General features: G+C 48.4%; 1 protein-coding gene across 10 annotated transcripts in view; it reads right to left on the bottom strand.

The window, feature by feature from the left end:
* STAT3 (signal transducer and activator of transcription 3) overlaps positions 1-24340 on the bottom strand; it is a gene marked incomplete at its 3' end in the record, with an annotated part of 41758 nt that overhangs the window by 2255 nt on the left and 15163 nt on the right. For 5 of the 10 annotated variants that reach the window (XM_083582833.1, XM_083582835.1, XM_083582837.1 and 2 more), the window contains 22 exons: positions 18983-19132; positions 17021-17165; positions 16211-16309; positions 13991-14086; positions 13789-13870; positions 12713-12807; positions 12111-12262; positions 11526-11684; positions 11219-11311; positions 10148-10207; positions 8735-8764; positions 7905-7998; positions 7744-7791; positions 7204-7287; positions 5995-6093; positions 5735-5870; positions 4601-4653; positions 4406-4500; positions 3364-3503; positions 2158-2370; positions 1473-1515; positions 869-981 (listed from right to left, as the gene is read on the bottom strand). In XM_083582833.1, the coding sequence (XP_083438959.1) occupies positions 869-981; positions 1473-1515; positions 2158-2370; positions 3364-3503; positions 4406-4500; positions 4601-4653; positions 5735-5870; positions 5995-6093; positions 7204-7287; positions 7744-7791; positions 7905-7998; positions 8735-8764; positions 10148-10207; positions 11219-11311; positions 11526-11684; positions 12111-12262; positions 12713-12807; positions 13789-13870; positions 13991-14086; positions 16211-16309; positions 17021-17165; positions 18983-19110 (2257 nt within the window). In that variant the 5' untranslated portion in view covers positions 19111-19132. Of the gene's footprint in view, positions 1-868; positions 982-1468; positions 1516-2154; positions 2371-3363; positions 3504-4405; positions 4501-4600; positions 4654-5734; positions 5871-5994; positions 6094-7203; positions 7288-7743; positions 7792-7904; positions 7999-8734; positions 8765-10147; positions 10208-11218; positions 11312-11525; positions 11685-12110; positions 12263-12712; positions 12808-13788; positions 13871-13990; positions 14087-16210; positions 16310-17020; positions 17166-18982; positions 19133-24340 lie in introns of those variants that run through there. The other 5 variants (XM_083582828.1, XM_083582830.1, XM_083582832.1 and 2 more) reach the window with 2 other exon arrangements.

Raw genomic sequence — 24340 nt, 5'->3', positions numbered from 1 at the left:
CAATGTCAGAGATGGTAGGAAAGAGGACAGATTCACAGCCTGCAGCATGCTCAAGGTTCTGCATATTCCTCAATGACTTGCATAAGCAAAACAAACTGTAGATATGGCTGTAGAATTCCGCTCCTTGAGATCTCCAAGCTTCTAGCCCTTATGCTTGCAAAGATTGTCTTTAAAGCCGGGCTGGAGAACCTTGGGCCTGAGGGTCAGATATGGCCTCTCTTATCTCTCCCCCTCTCTCCTTTCCACAGGACATACCCCTTGATGGCTATGCTTTGCATCCCAAATATTTGCATGACTGTAACATGTCCTTGAACTCTAATAACACCACTTGCTGACCTGGATGGAGTGGGCGTAGGAACTAGCCTACTCCACAAAGGTAAAAATCTGCACTCGTCACTTTATCCTCTCCCACCCACCACTGCTGTGGAACTCTTGGGAGGCAGCACAGAAGACAGTGCAGCCCCCAACAACAACACAACCATTGGAGGAATCCTTTCTGGCCGGGATAAAATTGTGGTTTGCAATTCTAGTTCAAAGGGAGTGCTCAAAAAATAGTTCTCTGGGTTGGACGCAACAAGAAACTGTGGTTTGATTAAAACAGGAAGGTAATGAATTAAGCTGCAGGAGGAGGGGGAGGAGGAGGAGGGTGTGTGTGTGAGAACGATGCTTGCTCATGATCCACTGAAATCAGAGGCACTCGGACTCGTGGAATCTACATTGACAAGGGTTGAAAGCTGAAGTTTCAGTAACCTACTTCCAGAGGGCAGTCTGGATGCAGCCTCGGCCTGTCCTTTCCATAATGAGATGCACGAGAGCAGAGCGCGCCCCCTTCCACCAAACAAAACAGCACTGCGGACCACACACTCACCAAACTGGCCACTGGCGTTCCCCTCTGCTCCTTCACCATTACTGCCAAAATGGATCAGAGATTCGAGGGTGCGGGGTGACATAGGCAGTTCAATAGTACTACTGCAAGTGGTTCTGAGAAAGGCACGTGGGGAGTGGGGGAGGTAGAGAAAAAGAGGAGAGGGTACAGAAGGGAAGTACAAGTTATAAGTTGTAAAAGCCCCAAGGTCTCCAGAACCACCAAACTGCTCTGCACCATGGAGTACAGAGCTTTGACTCTCAACGAAATAAAACCCAACCTATATCTTTATTCATATGTGTGTGGCTGTGCGTGTTAGTAAATTTGATCCCTCCTTTTCTCTCTATGCCTTATGTCTTTAACAGGAGGTGCCTGCGGGATTTTGTTTCTCGCTTGTGCACTGGGTGCAGTGGCGTGGTGGTCGGTGCATTGAACCACTTCCTCCCTGGGCACTTTTTCACCTGTGCTTCAGCGGTTTCTGAAGAGAGACCTCTTGTTTCCAAAGCACAGGTGCAGGAGGGAGCTCGGCTTCTCAGCAAGCCCCAGCTAATTGCTGTGCAGGACCTCTGGAGTCCCACCCAACCCTTTCAAAGAGGGAAATACTCACGGGGTCACACAGATGAACTTGGTCTTCAGATATGGGGCAGCACCTGTTTTTGGGGTGGGGAAAGAGGAGAAGGTATTTGGTAAGCTGGTGTGTGCCGAAGAGCAGCAGGGACATCTCCTCTTCAATATGCTATGACGCTGAAACCCTCTCCATAGAGAGGATTTGAAGGTGGGAGAGGTGGAAAAGAGGGGAACTGAGAATTGCCCCAAAACTATGGTAGGAGCCAGAGGGGAGGGGCTGCTGCTGCTGCTGCTGCTGTTTTTTGGGCTTCTTAACCGCTAGCAATGTGCATATTGTTTCCAGAAGCATCAGCAAACAATACAAAACTCACAATGTCCATGCCAGTTTGAAAAAGTTCTTGCCTTCACTCGTCTTTAGTTTTTAAAAAGCTGCAAGTCAGAATTTAGCCAACAATGACAACTGGCAACAATTCATATGGGCTTTTTCCCTGGCTTTCCATCTGTTCGCTTTTTTCACCAACCCGTTATGGTCACAAAAGGAAGAGCTGGGAACATAATCAAAATAAACAAGCCAAGCCCCCTGCATTTTGGAGAGGGTGGTAGAGGATGCTAGTCACATTTATTAGCAGCGTGAGACCTTTTTGTGGAGAAAGCCAAAATCCAAAAATGTCCCTGTAAAGTGGAGAACCAAAGGGCTGGATCAAGCGCGGAAAGCCAACAACTACCTGGGTCAGTGACTTCGGGATGCTCCTGGCTCTCAGGGCGGCAGTATTTTCCGAACGCCTCCTCCTTGGGGATATCAGGATATAAGTAGACAAGCGGAGAGACCAAGATGTTGGTGGCATCCATGATCTTATAGCCCATGATAATCTCAGCAAACGACATGCTGTTGAGCTGTTGCTTGGTGTACGGCTCCACTGACTGGATTTGTGTCTTCCCTACAGCAAAGGGTAAACAAGAGATTTGATCAAAGGGCACAGTTGTTATTTGCAAAGATAGCATGAAAAGGAGCACAATTTCTTGCTCAAATGAAGAGAGCCAGAGTCATACCAACAGCAAAGCTTCACCAAATCAAGGTAGTTGAAAAAAAAATTTAAATCACAAGACAGACTAAAGACTGACCATCATTGATGGGCCTGTCCCCATGCCATTGGCTGAGCTGCTATGGTGTCACTGAACGTTCATTAATGCTACTTAGGAGTGTGCAACTTATGACTGGTACAACTTCTGCAAGAAGTGAGGTGTCAGTATGGGGTAATTTAGGATCAGAGCATATGTAGGCTCAATCTATGCCATCCCAATGATTAAAGGATCTCTGCAGGGCTGAGAAAGACCTTTGCATAAGAGGGAAGGGCCATAGCTCAGCGGTAGAGCATCTGCTTTGTGTGCAGAAGGTCCCAGGTCCAATTCTCAGCATCTCCAGGTAGGGCTGGGAATGTCCTCCACCTGACGTACCTGGAGCGCCGCTGCCAGTCAGTGTGGACATCACTGAGCTAGATGGACCAGAGCTCTGACTCTGTATAAGGCAGCGTTCTTCATTCCTGCATTGACTGGCACAACAGTCTGGACCAAGAACTCTGAGATTTACCCGGATTTGGTATAAGCAGGGCTGCAATGGGTGAGCAATTAACCGGGTTCTAAAAACGGTTAATTGGCTAAAAAGCTGCACACAATTAACAGGGCAGATCTTGTTACAAACACGATTTTTAATATGAGCGCTAACAAAAACTGCTGATAGCACAGAGGCCTTTCTTTCCAAGGAAGAATGTGTCCTTTTCTCGCCTGCTACGATACGTGCGTGCATCATTCGAAAAAGGAAAATGGGCTCGAGAAGAACGCAGCTTTTACACATAGGCAAACGTAATTAATAGATAAAAAGGAAGATCTGGCTTCAGCCCTAAGCATAAGGCAGCTGCAGTGGCATTCCTTACCGCTGATGTCCTTCTCCACCCAGGTGAAGGTGATGCCACCCTCCTTGCTGCTCTCACTGAATCGCAGCAGGAAGGTGCCGGGGGGCTTTGTGCTCAGGATCGCTCTCTCCCGCTCCTTGCTGATGAATCCCATGATGTATCTGAGGAGGAAGGAATGGAAATATGAGGTTTTTATTGGCTTCCTTTCCTTTCCCTTGGCCCACCAAGCCCAACGTCAGGAGCCACCAAGAAGTTCCACTGGAAGGTTAGCACAGGGATGGAGAGTCTGCATCCTTCCAGGTAAGGATGGATTCCTGTCAACCCTAATTCAGCATCAGATACAGCGGGGTTTCCCAAACTTGGGTCTCCAGCTGTTTCCGGACTACAGTTCCCATCATCCCTGACCACAGGTCCTGCTAGCTAGGGATGATGGGGGTTGTTGTCCAAAAGCAGCCGGAGACCCAAGTTTGGGAAACCCTGATCTACAGGGCCGTGGGCACAGCATCTGTTTTGCATGCAGAAGGTCCCAGATTCAATCTCCAGGTAGAACTGGGAAGAGAGGCCCCTTCCTGGAAATCCACTGCCTCTCCATGTGTAGACAACAAGATGAACTAATGGTCTGACTCAGTACAATCGTACCTTGGTTTTTGAACAGTTTAGTTCTCAACGCTTTGGTTCCTGAACGCTGCAAACCCAGAAGTGACTGTTCCGGTTTGCGAACTATTTTTTGAAGCCGAACGTCCAATGGGGCTTCTGCAGCTTCCGATTGGCTGCAGGAGCTTCCTGCAGCCAATCAGAAGCCGCACCTTGGTTTCCGAACGTTTTGGAAGTTGAACGGATTTCCGGAATGGATTCCGTTCGACTTCCGAGGTACGACTGTGTAAGGCAGCTTCCTATGTTCCCATCAGGAATACTGGGAGCCCAACAGCCACTACAGGGCCACATGTTCCCCATCCCTGCTCTCCAACTTGTTAGGGCTTCTTTGTTTACTGGATAGGCACAGTGGCCTCTTGGGGAGAGAGAGATGCTGGCAACTGTGGCGACATCTCTGGCAGATGCTCACCCTTCGTTCCACAGGGCCAAGATGTACTTCTTCACCAGGTCGATGATGTTGTCCAGCCAGACCCAGAAAGAGAATCCTTTGCCTGCCATGTTCTCCTGCAGCGATAAAAGCAAAGGTTCCCCCCATGTGAACAAAATGGCAGGCGCACCTTGGGCCCCACCCAAGGCCGCACCTAAGCTTTCCAAAAGCCCCTACCTTGCAGAACTTCGCCCATGTTATCTGACATCCGGAGTAATTGACGCCAGGGCCTGTAGAGTGAGAGGGAAGAAAAGTCGTTAAAGAGAGCTGGTGTAGTGGTTAGAGCCTCAGGCGAGGGCCTAGGAGGGCCAGGTTCAAATCCCACCCATTCCCACCCCTCAGCCACCATAGGAGCATAGAGGCCAAGGCCCCTTCAGCCCCCATTTGAGGGGGCTGCACCCCTAAAGTTGTTGGGCATTGCCATTCAAATGGTATGTGTGCACTGCATCATGTGATTGATTATGGGGAGGGGGCTTACTTGCCCCCCCCCCCCATATTTTGTTCAAGTTGGCACTCCTGTCAGCCACAAAGTGCACTGGGGCTCTTGGGCCAGTTGCTGCTTCTCAGCCTTACCTACTATGCAAGGTTGTTGTAAGGATAAGTGTGTGTGTGTGTGTGTGTATACACACATCCACATGTCTGTCACCTCGTGTTCCTTGGATGAAAGGCATTTTTAAAAGGAAGCACACTGGGGGGGAAACTTAAACACACACGCTATTCTTAAAAGGCTTGCCCAGGCTTTTCTAAACTGATGCCAACTTGAATATTTGATATTTTGGCTTCCAGGCATTCAACATGCCAACGCTTTTTGCACATGCTTTGGTCCCAAGTTTGAATCCCACAGCTAAAAAAGGATTTCTGGTTGTGCACCTGGGCAAGGCTCCTCTCCCAGTTAAGAGCCAATACCCCTAGGCTGGGTAGCTCAGATGGGAAGACAGCAACTCCTTATGACCCACATGAGGGATAGGGAACCTCATGCCCCTCCAGGCCTCTCTGGACTTCCCCCAAGGCCACAACCCTCACAGGATCTGCTTCATACTCCTTGAGTGTTTTTGCCTGACGAGAATGTGCCGCCAAAGTTTGATAATATTTGCTGGTTGCCTGGACAGGAGGGCAGAGAGGGGCGCGTTCCGAGGTGGAAGCTTACAGCACAAAGGTAACATCCACATTTGTTTCTGCTTCCGGCCCTGTCCACCCCTGGCAATGTGGCCCCCGGAAAGTTGCCTGGAAGGGCATGTGGCCCTTGCGCTGCTGATCAAGGTTCCCTGCCGTTGGCCCATGTATAAGAAGGGGAGGAGCTTGTTAAGTTACCAAGCAGTTTCTCTGCCAGTGTTGTCAGCTGCTCTATGCTGAGCCCTCGCTTGGTGGTGGAGGAGAACTGCCAGCTGAGCACTTCAGCCACCTGGTCCCAAGTGCCAATGGGTGGTTTGGTGAAGAAGTTGACGTTCTGCCAAGAGAGGGACTCAGTCACAATCAGGAACAAAGAACACACCCAGACGAAAAACAAATAAAACACCCTCCTGCTCTCGTTCTCTATTTTGTCCATGCAAGGTTTGGGAAACTCAACGTACCTTGGGGTTGTTTGTCAGCATGTTGTACCACAAGATGGACGCCCAGGCGTTGGGCATCTGGCAAATGTTGGAGATCACCACCACAGGGAGGGAATGGGTCTACAGGGAAGGAAAGACAGCAGCTTTTGAGCACACAGACAGCATCTCTCTTTTTCAGGTCTCTGCTGGGCAACAGGAAACACCCCCGGGCTCCTGCTTCACAGCAGACCAAACCACCAAGTTTCTAGTCATTATGCATTGTTATCAAATTAATTGTCTTCAGGTAGGGAGACTCATGGGACCCCTTTCCAACTCTTGCGGTGAAGCAAGCTGGAAATGCTGGTATGGCCGTAAGGGAAAAGGGAGGTGGAAGAAGGCATGCAACAAGCAGTTAGATTTAAGAGTCTCAACAAGAGACTTTATCTCTAGAGTTTGCCATCATTGTTTCAGTCTGATCAGTTTTTCTGAGTTCTTTTTCATGGATGTTGTCAGTATAGGTTTTCAAGATTTGGGGTCCACTTTTGGATACAAGGCAACACCTTAATTTGGAGCCATCGCAAGTATTCCAATGCATAGTGCAATGGCCAACAGCTCAGGGAAGCAGCAGTTGCATTGCATGCAGAAGATCCCAGGATCAATTCCTGGCATCTCCTGATAGGGCTGAGAAGGACTCCTTGCCTGAAACCCTGGGGAGATACTGCCATTCGGTGTAGACCAGGGGCAGCCAACTCTCCAGATGCTTCACACTTGAACTCCCATGATCCCTGACTGTTTGCCATGCCGCCTGGTGCTGATGGAAGTTGTGGTTCAACAACCAGCTGGAGAACATCACATTCTTAGTGCAGGGAATGCTGAGCTAACTGGGCAAATGCTCTGATTCTGGTCAATGGCAGCTCATGAACGGGCTGTTCCACTTATTTCGAAAGAGGGAGCAGGAAAGGAAATATGCAAACAGCTCTGCATACTCCATCAAAATAGGAGTTGCCCGTTTCCTCCGTTTTTCTGGAAACTGCTACCCTTGAGCATTGTTGCGGATGCAAATTGTAGGTTGTAGTTTACTGATATGGTTTCTTTCCCGCATTCTGCTCAATGCAAACTCCCAACAAGAAACCCACACCAGCACTACAAAAGAGGGTTTCTGGCAGGGTAGGTTCCCAGTGCAACTGTAACACCCACCCACACATACCACACCCCTGTAAAGTGTGGGGAATCCGCACAACCAGGGCTCACCTCTAGGTCAATCTTCAGGCCTTGGTGGTAAACTTCTGTCTCAAAGGTGATGAGATGGAGCTCTTCTGTGACGATGAGGGAGGCCTGAGGAGGAAGTGGAGAGTAAATGCAGGGGAAGATAATAAATATTTCTCTAGGGTATATATTTTTTGTCCCTTTGGAAAAAAACACAGCAGCAACTTGCAATTTTGGTTTCGTTTTTAGTTCTGCTGAGCTAGGCTTAAGTGGAGAGACAAACAAAGGAATCAGCCTTTCAAAAGGTGCTCACAGGACTGATCTTCCCTAAAGTCAAACCTAAAAGAGACCACTTCCCCATTCCCAAGGGCTGGTCTTTTTCTTTCACAAGAGAGAACTTGTCTGTAAACAATTTAGGGGCATGGTTTAGAAAACCTAGAGGAATGGGGGTGATGAGGAGAGAGAGAGAGAAGGGACATCCCCGGAACAGAGATTTCTAGCACTTCCCAGTGGAGCAAGAGAAGTAACTACTCCTGCTCTCAAACATTTCATTTTACACCAGCAGTGCTGCGCTGGGTCACTCACGTCGCAGTTTGCTCTTCCGCCATTACCACACCTCTGTTCCCGCAGTGTCTGTGATTGGGGGGAGAGGGGGAGAGACATAAAAAAAGAGATAAATTAGACACACTGTGCTTCCAGGGAGTGTTTCGGGGGGCAAGGGAGGGGAGAGATGCTGTGTCGCTCACCAGGTGCTTGAACTCTGCAGAGAGGCTCCCATTGTTGGACTCCTCCATATTCATCACTTTCGTGTTTGTGCCCAGGATGTTAAACTTCCGGGACCTTGATGGGCAAAGCGGGAGGGGGGAAAATGGGAGGAGTGCCTTGAGAGAGTTTTAGCATTTAAAATACCATTATTAACCATCACCAGCCCCATCTTTTAGAATGTAAAGAGCAGCTGCCCTGGATCAGACCAGTGTCCCGTACTCACTGCGGTCAGCCGGACGCTGCAAGCAGCTTTCAAGCACTAGAGCACTCTCCCCGAAATGCAATTCCCAGCTAAACTGATGTTCGGGGACATCCTGTCTCTAGCACATAAAAGCCCCTGACCGCCCTCATCTTCCCTGCTTTTGCCTAACCCCCCCTTTTTTTAAAGCCATCCAAGTTTGTGGTCATTTTGCGGAAACAGATTCTGCAGCTGTACCCCACCCCAGAAAACACGAGTGGTCCCCTTCTTTGCAAGCCTTTGGAAACGGCATTTTTCCGGTTATTCACCCCAACAAAATGTTAATTTTTATTTCAGTTTGCTTTTTATTAAGGGCTTGGTTTTAATGGGTTTTAACCGGATGATTGTTTTGCTCTGCATTTTGTTGCTATTTCCTTGAACGTGGTGGTGATGGGGAGCCATTGTACCCTAAAAGGCGATTGAGCAACGGAATATAATGATTTAAAATAAAATTATTTTACTACTAATGAAATGATCCTGCCCTCCTCCTGCCAAACAAAGCGCAGCTGCCTGCAAACCATGAGATGCATCTCAGCAGAGAGGAGGCCACAGGGTGCAGTGCCTCCAACTTACCCCCGGAGGGCAGCAACTTCACCGGAATCCCTGTGAAAGGAAAAAGAGGGAGAGTGTCAAATTGGCACATTCAGATTAGGTTGCTGTACACAGCAATCAGAAAGGGCTTGCAGCAGCGCCCAACTTGGGTGCTGTGGGGCCCTGTGTCAGGCAAAAAATTGGCACACCCACACACCCCACCTTGAAATGCCTTCCCAAAGGCAGGTAAGCAGGTTTCCGGCTTTGGGAAGGAAGTGTGAGAGGGTCCGAGAGCCCTCCGACCTCCTTCCCCAAACTGGGAAAGTGCTAACTAGGCTTTGGGCAGGAGGTGAGAGGTCCAACGCCCAGTGCTTTGAAACAGCTGCCCCCCCTTGGCTCAGCACCTGTAGTGTGTGCACACCGCTTGAACAGCCCTAAACTCCACCCACCCCCTGCAGCAGGAGGGACAGGGTGTGGTTTGGCAGAGAAGTCAGAATAATAATAATAATAATAATAATAATAATAACAACAACAACAACGCCATCACTGGAAGGTATTGGAACAAGGGTGGCTAGCCTGAGGCCCGCTCCACTTGTTGCTGGACTACAAATCTGTGTCACCCCCCGATTACTGGCCAAGCTTGCAGGAGCTGGAGTCCAAGTGGAGGGGCCAGAGATTTCTTCACCCCTGCATTTGGGGGGAAAAGGTCTTGGGGTTCTGTGGGGCAGAGGTGAAAAGAAAGGGCCTTCCTCCCTACTTTTAAGGGAATGCGGGTAGGCAGGCTGAAGACTGCTCCAAACCAAAAACCTGAGCCAAATCAATATTCATAATAATTAAAGGAATAATATTTGCAAAGGCCTCTCAAGCTGCTGCAGCAGCAGACAAGCTTTACAGGTTTGGGCTGTGCCTCTCCTCCCCTTCCAGGAAAGATCATTGCCACACTTTGGGATCAGAAGAACTGATCCCTTTTTCAGGAGGGGCAGGGAGAGCTGGCTCAGTACCAAGGTGTTCCTACATAGGAAGCTGTGGTCACTGTGCTCTTCCTCTGGCACTGCTACGAATTAAGACATAGTTTTGGCTTAAGAGCACTGTTCCGACTGGGGTTGGTGGTTTCTCTCCTCTGGATAAACTCCGAACTATAAAGAGCCCAGGGGCAAATCATGAGCTGCAAAAGATCCAAGGACAAACCTTTGTTACAGCTCATGGTTTGTCTGAAACGAGACAAACCATAAGAATGGATGCAGGTGAAACACTCAGGAAACCAAGGCTCAGCTCACAGCGGCACAGCAGGATCAGAGGTGGAGCAAAGCAATCATGATTTACCCAACCCCCAGGAGCCAGCACTAAGCCATGGTTTGACCAGCGTGAGCCAGAAAGTCAGTTATATATATTTAAAGGAACCTCTGCCCACAATCCCTGCCCTCAAGTTTGTCCACGGAAAGGGTCCGGACCTACTTGTCAATGCAGACTTTGATTTTCAGCTGGTAGTTCAGCTCAGGAAATTTAACCAGTAACCTGCAGAAGTCAAAAGTTCACGTTAGCTTCTGAAGACACAAATCTCACCCTTTCTCCATGCACCCCTATCCCTCATATGCTAATGGGGGTTTTTTGGGGGGGGGACCAGCTGGGCAACTGCTGGCCCTTGGAAGGGGCACCAGGTTAACAAGTAGATCATAGTCCATGTCCATTGAAACTAGTTTCACTATGTACAGATGCTTTTCAGGCAAGAGAGCTTCAATATATCACCAATGTGATGCTCAATCGCACTGTGCTTAAGAATCCCATCTACACCTTTCTGGGGGAAGAGGAGACAAAAAACAAGTTTCTAGGCTGCACCAACAAACTTGAAAATATGTGGGTAATGCCTAGTTTAAGCCTCAGAAGCTGGAATGGGAGGAGGTTGTGGGTAGGGAGGAAAGAGAGGCTGAGATGGATTCCCAACAGCACATGGGGTTCCCTGTCTTGTCCCCACTTTGCCCCTCTCCCCAAGCCTAGAAGAAGTAGATTAAAATTTGAAAAGCCAAGCACATATATGCAAAATCTGCATAATTTATACTGTTGCAGAATGCCTCTTTTCTGGTGCAGAATTTTAAGTGTAGAAGGTACGCAGAACATCAGAACAGCCTGCTGGATCAGGGCAATGGCCCATCTAGTCCAGCACCCCGTTCTCACAGTGGCTGACAAGATACCCCAACAGGAAACCCGCACGGAGGACTCGCCTCCTGTGGTTTCCAGCAACTGGTATTCAGAAGTATTGCTGCCTCCAACCATGAATAGCAGAGCGCAGCCATCCTAGCTAGAATGACAGCCCTCTCTTCCTCCATGAATTTGTCCAACCCTCTGTTAAAGCCATCCAAGTTGGTGGCATATCACTGCTTCCTGCAGGAGTGAGTTCCACAGTTTGACTACGGGCCGTGTAAAGAACTACTTTATTTTATCTGCCCTAAGCCTTGCAAGATTCAGCAACATATAGCTGACCCTCTGCCCCATTATAATGCATGCACACACACAACACCAACAACTCACCGCACTTTTGTCGTGAACTGTACTCCAGTTTTGATAACCAGTGGGCGATCCGGGTGCATTGGCATACAGGGTTGGCGCTCCACCACAAATGCACTGTGGGCAGGGTGGGGGTGGTGAGAGAGAGAGAGAGAGAGAGAGAGAGAGAGAGAGAGAGAGAGTGTTCAGTGGTGGGAATTGGGTGCTGGTCCAAACTTCCAGATTCAGCAGAAGGTTCCCAGATGAACATGATCTCGGCAGCAGCATCCCACCCCGCAGCCTCAGGGGATGGCACCTTTCCCATACATGCAAGGGCAGCAGGCCAACATACCTCTTCATGAGGTTCCTGAATAGCTCCACGATGCGCTCCTCCAGCAAGGGCCGGTGCTGAACGATGGGGTCGCCCTTGTAGGAGACCTTCTGCTGGAGCTCCTCAAGCTTCTTGATCTGCTGGCGGGTCTGAAGCTGCGACTCGGCAAGGGACGTGATCCTGCAGCGAGGGAGAAGTAAGTGAGACACACACACACACGTGTCTTAAAAAGAAAACAACACTGCTGTGTTAACTGGACATTGTCTTGATAATGCTTCTGAACAGCTGTGCACTCCCCTTTGGGAAACCTCACCGGTGCCATGTTCCATCCAAATCTATGCAAGCAAAGGACCACTATGGCTCAGCTAAGCCCAGTACTTGCTCTGACAGGCAGCAGCCTGTCCAAGGGCCAGACAGAGAGAACTGGAGGGCCAAATTTGATCTTTGCCTGTTCTGTCCTCCACATTAGGTCAATGCTGCTCTGTGGCTCCTAACACCCTCCTCTGCTTTGAGGTGTATTAAAGTAAGGACAATACACTGTCAACCAGATTCTTGCTTTGTAAGCCTTGGAAAGGTAGCGGGCAGTCAAGGGCATTTGGCTCTCACCAGTTCTCTAGGCGGTCAAGGCAGATGTTGGGTGGGCCACCAATGCATGCGATCTGCTGCCTCCTCTTCCAGTCAGCCAACTCGTCATCGACCAGCGTCTTCTGCACGTACTCCATGGCCGACAAGAGCCCAGCCAGCTCGCTCACAATCCCCTAGGTGAGGAAGGAAATAGGCAACGTTCAGGACTCCATTGCGCTTCCCCTGTTTACATGCAAACTTGCCTCTCCGTGGTTTTCATGTATGATAGCGGTGAACAGCAGAGGCGGAGACTTTTGTATCAAGTAAGGAAATCTGAAATGTTGTTGTCTGAAAAGGAGCCAGCTCGCACATCCAAGTCACCTGGCCAAGAGATGTGGAGTTAAATAATCATGGGTGTGTGACTCGTCCCTATTAGAGACAGAAAGGCAATGCCCAAAGGGCATCGCCCCCTTGGCTTGCTATAAGCATCAATGTTCAGCATGGAGGAAGCTCTGTGCTAAAGCTGGATGCTTTTCTCCTGGGCCACATGCTGCAAAACCAGGCATATCCCGCATCATTCCACCTTAGTCCATAGCAGTTCAGGTGGGGTCTTTTGGAGTTGGGGAGGAGCCGCCCTTACTTACCCTCCGCATCTGATCCAGGGCTGTCAGCATCTGCTCCAGTTGCTGCATCTTCTGCCGCGTCACCGACTGGTTGTTCCCGTTCAGGTCCTGCATGTCTAAAGAAAAGCAGCGGGAGAGGGGCAGGGAAACATGTCAGAGGCTCCTGGAGTTTCTTAGTTCTTCCCCTCTGCACACCTGTTTTGGTCAGCCTAATTCAGATGCTGTTGGGGACTCCCAACTCCCACCTGTCCCAGCCAATATGGCCCAATGGCCAGGGATTGTGGGAGCTATAGTCTAAAGCAGGCATAAGCAAACCTGGCCCTCCAGGTGTTTTGAGACTACAACTCCCATGATCCCTAGCTAACAGGACCAGTGGTCAGGGATGATGGGACTTGTAGTTCGAAAACATCTGGAGGGCCGAGTTTGCCTATGCCTGGTCTAAAGCAAAAGACGGAGGGGCACCAGATTAAGAAAGGCTGGCCTAATTCCTCTTTCAGGCAGTTGGGCATCCTGTTCCTCTTCAGCAGCCCCATGTAGGACAGATTCGGGAGATGATGGGCATCATGTTCCTGGTGAGAACTGCAGCCAGTCTACAAGGTTCACAAGGGTGGTGAACTGGATCTGGCCAGCAGGCCAGATTATTATCTTCACCCACCCACCCTCTGCATGCCAAGAGTGACAGGTGTGCGATGGTGTCAGGCGAATGGCGTTTGCCCACCCAAAGTTGCAGAGCTCACGTGAAAGTGTGATGCCCGGCTATCAGTTCGCTGGCGTGTATTTTGGAGCGCTGCGTAGAGGGCTTTGCAAGCCCCTTTTGGCTCAGCGCATCCTTACCTGCCCCGCAACCCGACATCGGGAGTGACGTAGGCCGGTGTGGCTTGGCAGAAATGCCCTGGCAGACCCAATGCTGAGGCCAGGCATGCCTCGTGAAGTCTGCAGGCCAGAAGCTCCCCTGATTTAAAAGGAAAGTTAAGCGCCTGGGCTGCACGAGCACCCTTGCTCCCCAAAGGATGAGGACAGAAGGGCATCTCCCCATCCATGAATTTGCCGCAATGGAAAAGTTGTTATCCCCTTTCCCCCAGCAAGCTCCCACCTACCGCCTTGACTCTTCAAGGTCTTGTAGTTGAAGTCAAAGTCATCCTGGAGGTTTTCCACCACTTTCATCTTTTGCTCCAAGTCCTGCAAGAAAAAGCCAAGGAATAGGAGGTTGGGGAGGAGTCACAAACTCTAGGCAAGCTTGAAACTTTGGAGCAAGAGAGAGAGAGAGAGAGAGAGAGAGAGAGCAGCTCTCCCACCTACCTGCACCCTTTTCCTGACATCTTGCAAGTGTTGCTCCAGCATCTGCTGCTTCTCCGTCACCACGGCAGCCGTAGGGTGGTTTGCCTGCCCACCTTGCTGTATTAAAGTGGGGAGGAGGAGAGAGATAAGACATTAAGAGATTTTAAGCCATATAAAAGAAGTTCATAAATCAGTTTTGGCCGGGTGTAAATGTAATAAACCAGACTTTCTGGCTTACTGTAACTTATCAGGAACACACACATGAACGTTGAGCTCTGGTCACCGTCCACCTGGCTCAGTATCGTCTGCCTGACTGGCAATGGCTCTCCTGGATTTCAGGCAAGGGACATTCCCAGCCCTGCCAGAGCTTGGACCACCTACTCATCCACTGAGTTGTGTGTCCCTTTGTCGGGTACATGCTATCAGGTTGTTCCTCCCTTGCTCCTCCCCAGTGTGAACGGGATAAAAAACCCCTGGAGGCTCTGTGGTTTCCTGCTCCATCCGAATCTGGGACTGGTTGAATTTTTGTTCCCACACAAGCCACAAATCAACAAGTGAACATGGCTTCGGGTCATCAAACCAAACAAAAGATTTGGGCATTAGCAGGAAGCATCCTGGCTCACCTATCCCCGTTCCTGCCAGGAAGGTGCAAAGCAGGAGCAATCAGGCAGCATGTCTTGGCACCTGCCTCATTCCTGAACACCGCAGCAAGCCAGCCAGTTTAGAGGGGGCAGCGTTTTCCCCTGGGGGGTGTCTGTGGAACTGTCTAGCCAGCGTTTTGTCACGTCTTTTCAAAACAGGGGACACGCTGGGAGTTAAGCAGAGGTGGAAGTGCCAGCAGTGTTGGTTCCACCAACAGTGCCTCTTTATCTGGCAAAGGGCTTCTCTCTGACCCATGGTATGAGACAGGCAGGGGGTTCCTTTTATTAAGCATCTATCCTGCCTTTTCATGCATTTTTCAACCTGCATCGGCAGGGAGTTCCGTTCCCCAACACAGATTGGGACGACGACGCACAGCAAAGGAACACCTGACATTTCTGCCTGTGCTGTTTTCAAACTGTAAGCACCCTTCTCCCCCTCCCAAAACCCCCCTGCTATTTGCTTCTGAAGGGGCCACTGCAGCAAATTATACCTTCTGGAGAAAACAACAGGGAAAGCCAGCCTCCTGCTGTTGCCTTGATCCAGACTGAGGCCCTTCATGGCTGCAATTTCTTTCATTCTTTTTAAGAAGAGCAAACCTGGGAGGGACTATCACATGGTAAATACATTCTGATCCAGACTGAGACATTAGCAACTCAGAGTAAGCCCTGAGGTGTCCACAGAGAAAATCCTGATGAGTGCTGGGGGTGGCATTGAAAGACCTCTTTGACTTTGTCTAGGAGAAAACAGCTGAGCTGCATAATAAAAAAGGGCGAACAAGAAGCCACAGGGTGTGGGTGTGTTGACTGAACACCCAGAGCTGCCTAGCATTGGCCACTTGCACTCACTAACCTCTGAGTGTGCTCACTCAAGGAAAGAGGATAATGTCAGTGCAGGAGCTCTTTTGGTGCTGCTTCCCCGACCCCCATGGTGAAGCTTTAAGCTGGCACAGGCCAGCGAGCCCTTTGCTCTGCTCAGTAGCATACAGCTGCACAGGCTTGTCTCATGGCAAAAGGAAATACTGTGCTGAATGATCCACCCTGGGGGGGCCAACACCTGCAAGACCACGCAGCCACAGAATTAAAAAATGGCTGCATTTCAAACCCGAATGCAGAAAAGAAATACTGACAAGGGAAAAGCTCAAGGCGTGTTGCGGCAACAGCGTGCAGGGACCTGTTTTGGGGTGCTACCCTAGCTGCGAGGCACTGCTTCCTGGCATGCAAAGGTGTAGGCTTTGGAAGAAACATCAAAGGAAAGGCCCACTGTGTCAACCACCAAGCTTTTTGCCCCTTATAACCCAAGGACCGGGAATGGGTTGGGCCTCCCAATTCCCGTCAGCTCCCGCCAGCGTGTTCAATGGATGGTGTGTGTGCCGTACTCCCGACAACTTTTGGAGGGTCCCAGGTTTCTCCCTCCCTGCTGCAAAAAGCAGTAGCAGCATATGGACACAGGAGGATGCACTGATCACGGTGTATTTGCACCAAGAGCTGTCAATGTGATTCACTGCTTGGCTCGTGTTCTAAACACCCTCGCGGCTGGCGAGTCCTTTACGGGAACTGATGGCAACAACGGGACAAGCCGCTGCCAACAGCATCCTCTCACCTGGGCTGCCGTGGCTGCTGTCTGCAACAACCGGTTCTCCTCCCAGAGGCAGCGGGCCACAATGCGGGCAATCTCCATGGGCTTCTCCAGGTACCTGCTCTGTAAGAGAGGAAGCGGAACGGGAACGGAATGAATGACCGCCACACACAGAGAGCAAAACCTAGGTGAAGATGCCAAGCTTTTCTTAAGAAACCCAGCCTTGATTTGGAGGAATGCAGCGACGGGGCAGTTGGGCACTTCTTCTATGGGAGCACGTAAAAGAAGTGTTACGTGCTGGTTTCAGATTCAGGGCAGCAGGTGAAAATATATGCTGGGCGCCCAGCATGAGCAGCCGAGAATTTATGTCCAACAGGATGTCATCATAAAAGCTAAAATAAGCCCGTCGTGGGCACTGCTCCCAAGCTCAGGGCTCAACATCTCTCTTTAATCTGTGCTATTAAGAGTTCCCTAAACCATCAAACTATTCCATCAAATTTGGCCTTGCAAATTTCAGCGATGCTCTGTGCAGGGACAAAATTCAACGCTCTCCTGCCTTTCTACTCTTTCAAATAGTTTGTAATAGTTCCTATAAATCCAACTTAGTAGCCATTGATTGCTCTCTCCTCTATGGATCTGTCGAATCCTCTTTTGAAGCCATCTAAGTTGGTGACCTTCATCACTGCCTCCTGTCAAGAGTGGATTGAACACCATCATTCCCAGACACTTCCATCTCCCGAGTTTTATGACTTGGGCTGGCACTTCTTTTGGGGGGTGCGGGTGCCCAAAAAACACAAGACCCTCCCAAACCCAGGACCTGCCAGCTGCTCCCACCTGCAGGAACTGCTTGATCCGGCGCAGGTTGTGCTGGTAGAGGACATTGGATTCCTGTAAGAAGCGGCTGTACTGCTGGTCAATTTCACCCAGGAGGTTGTGGAACACCAACGTGGCGTGGGACTCCTTGCTGGCAGCATAGGCCCTGTACAGATCAGAAGGAAACAAGGCTTGACGAAAACAGCGCCCGGGGCATGACAAAAAACAACAACACTGCGGTGCCAAGTGCTCCCTCTTCACACCAGGCCACGTCCGCACCACACATTTGAAGCGCTATTATACTGCTTTAACACAGTCAAGCCTATTCCCCACACAGAGCTACCATTCTGGATATTTCCATTGGTTCTGATAATGTCAAAGTTGCAGATTCAATCACCATTATGGGACAGCTGCATATTCCTGGATTGCAGGGGGTGGACAAAACGATCTTCAGGGCCCCTTTCAGCTCTACAATTCTGTATGATTCTCAGAATTTAGCAATTAGTCCCCCTTCACAGGGAACCCTGGGAATTGTAGTTCTGGGTAGGGAATAGGGGCGCATAACAACTCTCTAAAGAACTACAGCTCCCAGAATTATTTAGGAGAAGTCATGACTGTCTATAATGGCATCAGAGTGGGATTCCCAACCTCCTATGCCCCAACCAGCCAGCATTCTCAGGTCCTCATCGGGCTGCTTTGGGGTATCAACACTCACATCTTTATATTGTCCCCCTCCCCAAAGTGTTTTTTGTACTTCTGGACACTAATCCAAGCTTTGGCTTCATAATTAACAGCACCTCTCAGTCACAATGTTGGAACTGGAGGAGGCAATTCCGGAGGCCAGGAATCTCCTCTCGGTTTCATTCCACGAATGCCACTTCTTCCATTAGAAACAGGAAGCACAATTAATATCAGGAAGCTTCTGTATGTTTTTCAAGAGGCAAAAGGGTTTCTGGGAATTTCCAGCGAGTTTTGCAAGAACGTAATCAAGAGCAAACTCTCGCTCAAAAGAATACGCCCACAAAGTGAAGGTTCTTGGAAATCTCAGGATTTCAGCTATAAGCCACATTGCTTTATCATAATAAAGAATTTACAGGATGCCAATTGGAAGGTCATGATGGTTTGAGCATTTAGATCAGGGATTAGGAGCTTGTGTGTGTGTCCCCCCCATGATATTGTTTGATTCCAACTCCCATCATCCCTGCCCATTAATTGTGCTGGCTGGGCTTGATGGGAATTGGGAGTCCCAACAGCATCTGGAGGGCCAAAGATTCCCCACCCTTGATCTAGATCATTAAACCAGCAGCCTGTAGGTTAGGTTCAATCCCCAGAGCAGTTTTGCCTGGCCCTCAATGTCTCTCTGCAAAATATTGTTCAAGTTGGTGTTTTAAAAAAAATGCAAGAAAGAAAGATTGCAAGGAAGAAATAACTCCACACTTTCATCATGTTACTTTTGGAGCAAACAGCACAACTCCTCCTCAGTGACCTCAGCTTCCTCCAGAGTGACCCTAGGAGCTAATCCTCATGGCTGACTTCTCTCCTTTCACTTTGATTGGCTCCAATCAGCACAAAGTGTGAGAAGACTTCTTCTCAGTGGCTGAAAAGCTCCCTCTTTCATACTGACTGGGCAGCACTAAGACTCTACAGAGATGGGAACCTTGCTTCAGTGGTGACCCTCCACCACTAAAAAGCCTCTTAACTTGATCATGCATATGGGGGTCAGTTTGCATAGTGCAATACATGCATGGCCATGCTCTGGGTCTCCAAGAAGAGAGAGGCTGAGCACCCCTGGGTCAACCAATTAAAGAATGGCATTTTACTGTGCAACAAAATTTGTTTCCATCAGAACACCCCCTTTTAATTTTTCCTATGTCGATTTGCAGAGCTCTGGCGTTAGGAAAGGATCTCACTCAAAGCCAGCCACTCAATTTCTCTGTGTGGGTGTACACAGGCACAAATACTGAGAAAAGTCCAATGGCTCACCAGTCCTGGCTCTCTATCCAGGGCGCAAGGAACTGCCGCAGCTCCATCGGAAAGCTGTCGCTGTAGAGCTGGTGGAGCTGCTCCAAATACCGGGTGTCCAGCTGCTGCAGCTGGTTCCACTGTGCCATCTTGGCCACTGAATCTGGAAACCTAGGAACACACAGAACATTTTTCTTTTTTACAAGCAAGTTGGTGCACCAGGCTATTTCCACCAAGATGGAACACTTCCTTTAAAAGTCATAAATGCAATTGCAAACCAGCCTAAACTTAAAACACAAAGGGTTTCTAAATAAATAACTAAATAGACAGACATTCCTATTAGCGATTCATAAATGTATTTTTTCATGTCAAGTTAAACTACATCCAGTTCTTTTTCTCAGAGTTTAGGTATGGGGAAACTTGGGCCGGGGGGGCGCTAAATGTAGCCCCTCTCACCGGTCCTTGGGACTCTTCCTGGCCACGCCCCCTCAGTAGCCCTGCTCTGTACAGAGTGCTTTCCCCTGACAGAATGGGTCCTTGCACAATGACAATACTGTATCTCTTCCTTGTTTTGATGGAGGATGGAAAGGGCGATGTGTGTAAGACTCGTGCGGCTGGTAGATTTGGATCCTGTTCTAATTTCTGCAACAATGTACAATATGCAGATTATTTAGCATAGCCACATAAATCTGGGGAGAGGTTTAAAGGATCCCAGACTGATTTAGCCCCATCAGCCTATGCCAGGCATAGGCAAACTCAGCCCTCCAGATGTTTTGGCCTACAACTCCCATGATCCCTAGCTAGCAGGACCAGTAGTCAGGGATGATGGGAACTGTAGTCTCAAAACATCTAGAGGGTTGAGGTTGAGGAAGTCTGCTGTACTGTATGAAGATAAAAGTCCCTTCCATTGTTTCTAACCACTTTTGTCTTAGAAACACCCACTTCTGGCTTGTGGCTCCTGCAAGGTTCTGCGAAAACTTCCATGTAGAAAAAGGTCCCCTCCCCTGTCCTAGTCGCTCAGGATGATTAGTTCAATGACAGTACGAAACCGAAACCATGGCTTCCTAACGCATCAACATGACGTCCTGCTTAATCTTTATTTCAGACCAGAGCTTGGTAGGGGTTTTCTTAGTGGTGGTGGGAGTGTGCGGATTTATACATTAACTATGGTCTTGTTGCATTCTCCTTCCTTTCCTATTCTTCTCACTGCTAATGTCTGTGAAGTAATTACCACAGATATGGTATATGTTTCCCCAGAAGCAGGGCAAGATGTTAATTTGTACTACGTTGTATCTGATACAGCTATCTGGTGCGCAAATCTGAAGATAACGACAGAAAGAAGCCACGCGAGCCTCCGAGAAACGGAAAATTACTTTCTGCCATTAAGAAATGTCTGCCTAGATAATATATCGGCCGTGTAGCAGCACCTCAGCTTTGATCTTCAAAAGTGGCTTAAACATTCCACACAACTGCTGCAGCCCCTTCATCCATTTTCAACTGGAATCTCAGAGTCAGTGCAGATTTTACTGCAGCTACACAAATAATTCTGCTGACCTAAGTGGGGGAGATCTGCAAGGAATCCTGAGTCCTCCACAATTAACAACAGGGAGGAAAAATGGTTGCCTGGAGCCCCCCTTTGCTTCTCCCTATACTGTTCTTTTTCTTGTTCTTAAAAGTTTTCTTCCTTTCTTCGGAGACTAAAAGAAGCAGAATAGCTTTGTAAAACAAATTTGTTTCTGTTTGCTCCGATTTTAAATATTGTATATTTAAATTGTTGTAACGCACCCTGGGACTCTGAGGTGAGAGGCAGGGTAAGAAACAACAACAACAACAAGATAAATAACCCTAAATGATAAACACGTATGATTATTTGCATCCCAGAATTCACTTTCTTTAGCACAGAATTATCAGTGCAGAATTTTGGAGGCTGCCTCTGCATGTTGCTTTGTTTATACAATGTATAAAGCAGGGGGGTGTTATTGGGTTGTTGTTTTTATTTTGTTTATATATATATATATATATATATATATATATGGTGTTTTTTAAGTTGATCTTTTCTGTGAACCGCCCTGAGACCTCCAGGTATAGGGTGGTATATAAATTCTATTATTATTATTATTATTATTATTATTATTATTATTATTATTAATCAGACATACAGTGGTACCTCAGGTTACAAACACTTTGGATTACAAACACTTCAGGTTACAAACTCCGCTAAACTGGAAGTAGTACCTCGGGTTATGAACTTTGCCCCAGGATGAGAATAGAAATCGCGTGGCGGCGGCGTGGCGGCAGCGGGAGGCCCCATTAGCGAAAGCACGCCTCAGGTTAAGAAAGGTTTCAGGTTAAGAACGGACCTCCTGAACGAATTAAGTTCGTAACCCGAGGTACCACTGTACGAGGTGGGAAAAGCTAACAATAATCCATAGCCAGATGTACGAACAATCTTGATTCTCTCCACCCCTCCTGCTTTCCTGCATGCAAGATGACTTAGGCTGCAATCTCATATCCACTTTCCTGGGAGTAATCCTTACTGAATTTAAAGTGGGCATACTTCTGAATACAGATATACAGGTGTGCACTGCAAAAAATTCCTTTGCTCGGTCAGGCCACTTAGCTCAACACTCATTTTCAAGAGTGACCAGCCAGATGCCATAGGAAGCGCATGGGTTGAGTAGAATGGAACAGTCATGCCCTGTTCCAGGCTACCAACAATCAAGAGGTACATTGCCTCTATTCATGCGTCTTCATTTGGTTTACCAAGGCTAATATCAACTCACAGGCCTCTCTTTCATAAATTGGGACTTTTGTTTTTAGTGGTTTCTTAGTGATCGGGGACTGTCCCCTTGTCCTAATGCAGCAACCAGGTTCCCTTCCTCCCAGCGCAAATTAGATTTGCTGCATCCAGCAGCCACTTCCCTCTAACGAAGGAAACAAGCCAAGGCAGCACACAGGAAATCCCGCTTTGCTTCAAAGAACAAATTGGGGACTTGTGGCAAGGCAGAACTCGGTGCAGAAGAAAACCAAGATCATGACACATGCGGAACAAGCAAATATTTGGCAAACCAACTGTGATGAAGAGCAGAGTTGCATGAGCTCCACTAGGGAAATCCCAAATGCTTGACCTCTGGAATTACTGGAGTAATTCAAGGTGAGCCTGAACTGCTAGGCCTGATAGAGATCTCAGCCTAACATAGCTTTTCCTCCAATCTCCAGGCGCCCAACGATTTCCAAACCTACTCACAATGGCCAATGCTTAGGAATGATTGGAATTGGTAATCCAAAATTTAAAGGGTGGCATTCAACTAATTTCATTTAAATCACCCACTGAAACTGATGGAACATGATTTAGTTAGGTGCATTCATTACAACAGGTCTACTCTGAGTAAAACCTAATTGAATACCATCCTTGGAAGGCACCAGATTGGGAAACCATGTTAAAGTGTTATCAAATTGTTTAGGTGGCCTCTATAACAATTTTTTCCCAATTCCTTTGACAGATGCTATGGAGTTTCATGGAGGCTGTCAATATATGTTCCGTTTTGGACAGGTTTCTGTTCCACCCCTGTTTTGGTAGCAGAACATTTTTCACCCAGAGCTATTTTTAATATTTGTGGTATGTCACTGGTGGCGTTCCCTCCTACCTCTTTCTTGTATGTGTGAAAATAAAAATAACATTTATACCACACATTGTCCTCCAACTCTTGGCAGGTTTTTGTGTGTCAGTTTTTAAGTGTACAACATATACAACATATGCCCAACTTTTATATGCCTGGAAGTCGCCATAGCGCTTAAACTGGAATCACAACTAAACTGAGAGCAAGAGAGCTCATGTGGTCCCATTCACTCTCTCACTCAAACTCCACGATCAGAATACTATCTAGACTCATCTCCATGTACCCTGAGCACAATTCTGAGCACAATTCAAAGTCTTGGTGCTGACCTTTAAAGCCCTAAACAGCCTCAGCCCTGTATACCTGAAGGAGTGTCTCCACCCCCATAATTCAGGCCGGACACTGAGGTCCAGCTCTGAGGGCCTTCTGGCGGTTCCCTCACTGCGAGATGTGAGTTTACAGGGAACCAGGCTGAGGGCCTTCTCAGTAGTGGCGCCCGCCCTGTGGAACGCCCTCCCATCAGATGTCAAGGAAATGAAACAACTACCTGACTTTAAGAAGACATCTGAAGGCAGCCCTGTTTAGGGAAGTTTTTAATGTTTGATGTTTTATTGTGCTTTTAATTCTGTTGGGAGCTGCCCAGAGTGGCTGGGGAAATCCAGCCAGATGGGTGAAGTATAAATAATTTATTATTATTATTATTATTATTATTATTATTATTATTACTATTACTATTACTATTATCATTATTATCATTATTAAAAGTCAAGCAAAAGACACAGCACCAAGTCTGAGGCCTGGAAAGAATTTTGTCATCAAGACACACAGGCAACACAGTTCTCTCTTCCGCTTTGCATGGCAGGCAGCTCAAGTAGTCCTGCAACAACTTTCCACTTCTCTTCTGCAAGCTGATTAAAGAAGCCACCCACTACCATCACCAAAAGTGCAAATAAAACAAATCAAAGACAAAACTAATTGTTGACTGACACACATAGCCAGACAACAATGAAGAGAGTTTAGATAAACACTGGGGGGTGGGGTGGGAGGGTGGGGAGGAGACAGGTGTATGTGTATAGGTAAGGTAAAGGTACCCCTGCCCGTACGGGCCAGTCTTGCCAGACTCTAGGGTTGTGCGCTCATCTCACTCTATAGGCCGGGAGCCAGCGCTGTCCGCAGACACTTCCGGGTCACGTGGCCAGTGTGACAAGCTGCATCTGGCGAGCCAGTGCAGCACACGGAACGCCGTTTACCTTCCCGCTGGTAAGCGGTCCCTATTTATCTACTTGCACCCGAGGGTGCTTTCGAACTGCTAGGTTGGCAGGCGCTGGGACCGAACGACGGGAGCGCACCCCGCCGCGGGGATTCGAACCGCCGACCATGCGATCGGCAAGTCCTAGGCGCTGAGGTTTTACCCACAGCGCCACCCGCGTCACGGGTGTGTATAGGTACTGAAAAGTTATTTGCAGAAATGTGGGTGTGTATTCCTGAATGGCACTGCCTCATTGACAGCCAGCACTGTCAATCAACACAAAAAGTGAGTGACCAAACAGTTGCCCCAGGATACTAATCAGGAATCACCCCATGGTGGATGGAGCCAAAATGGGGCCACTAGGAAGCAAGAGGGAAATATAACGTTTGTGGGCACACAGAGGTTTGCAGAAGTTTATGTATTTTTGAGGATGTTCTTTTAAATTGAAGGGAAAACCAAAGCTGTAGCTGCAAAATGTTAAGAGTGTCAGTTTGAAAAATAAATGGGAAATCA

The sequence above is a fragment of the Podarcis filfolensis genome (assembly GCF_964270895.1).
Source record: "Podarcis filfolensis genome assembly, chromosome: 13".
Classification (NCBI taxonomy): Eukaryota; Metazoa; Chordata; class Lepidosauria; order Squamata; family Lacertidae; genus Podarcis; species Podarcis filfolensis.
This window is presented reverse-complemented; position numbering and strand designations above follow the sequence as displayed.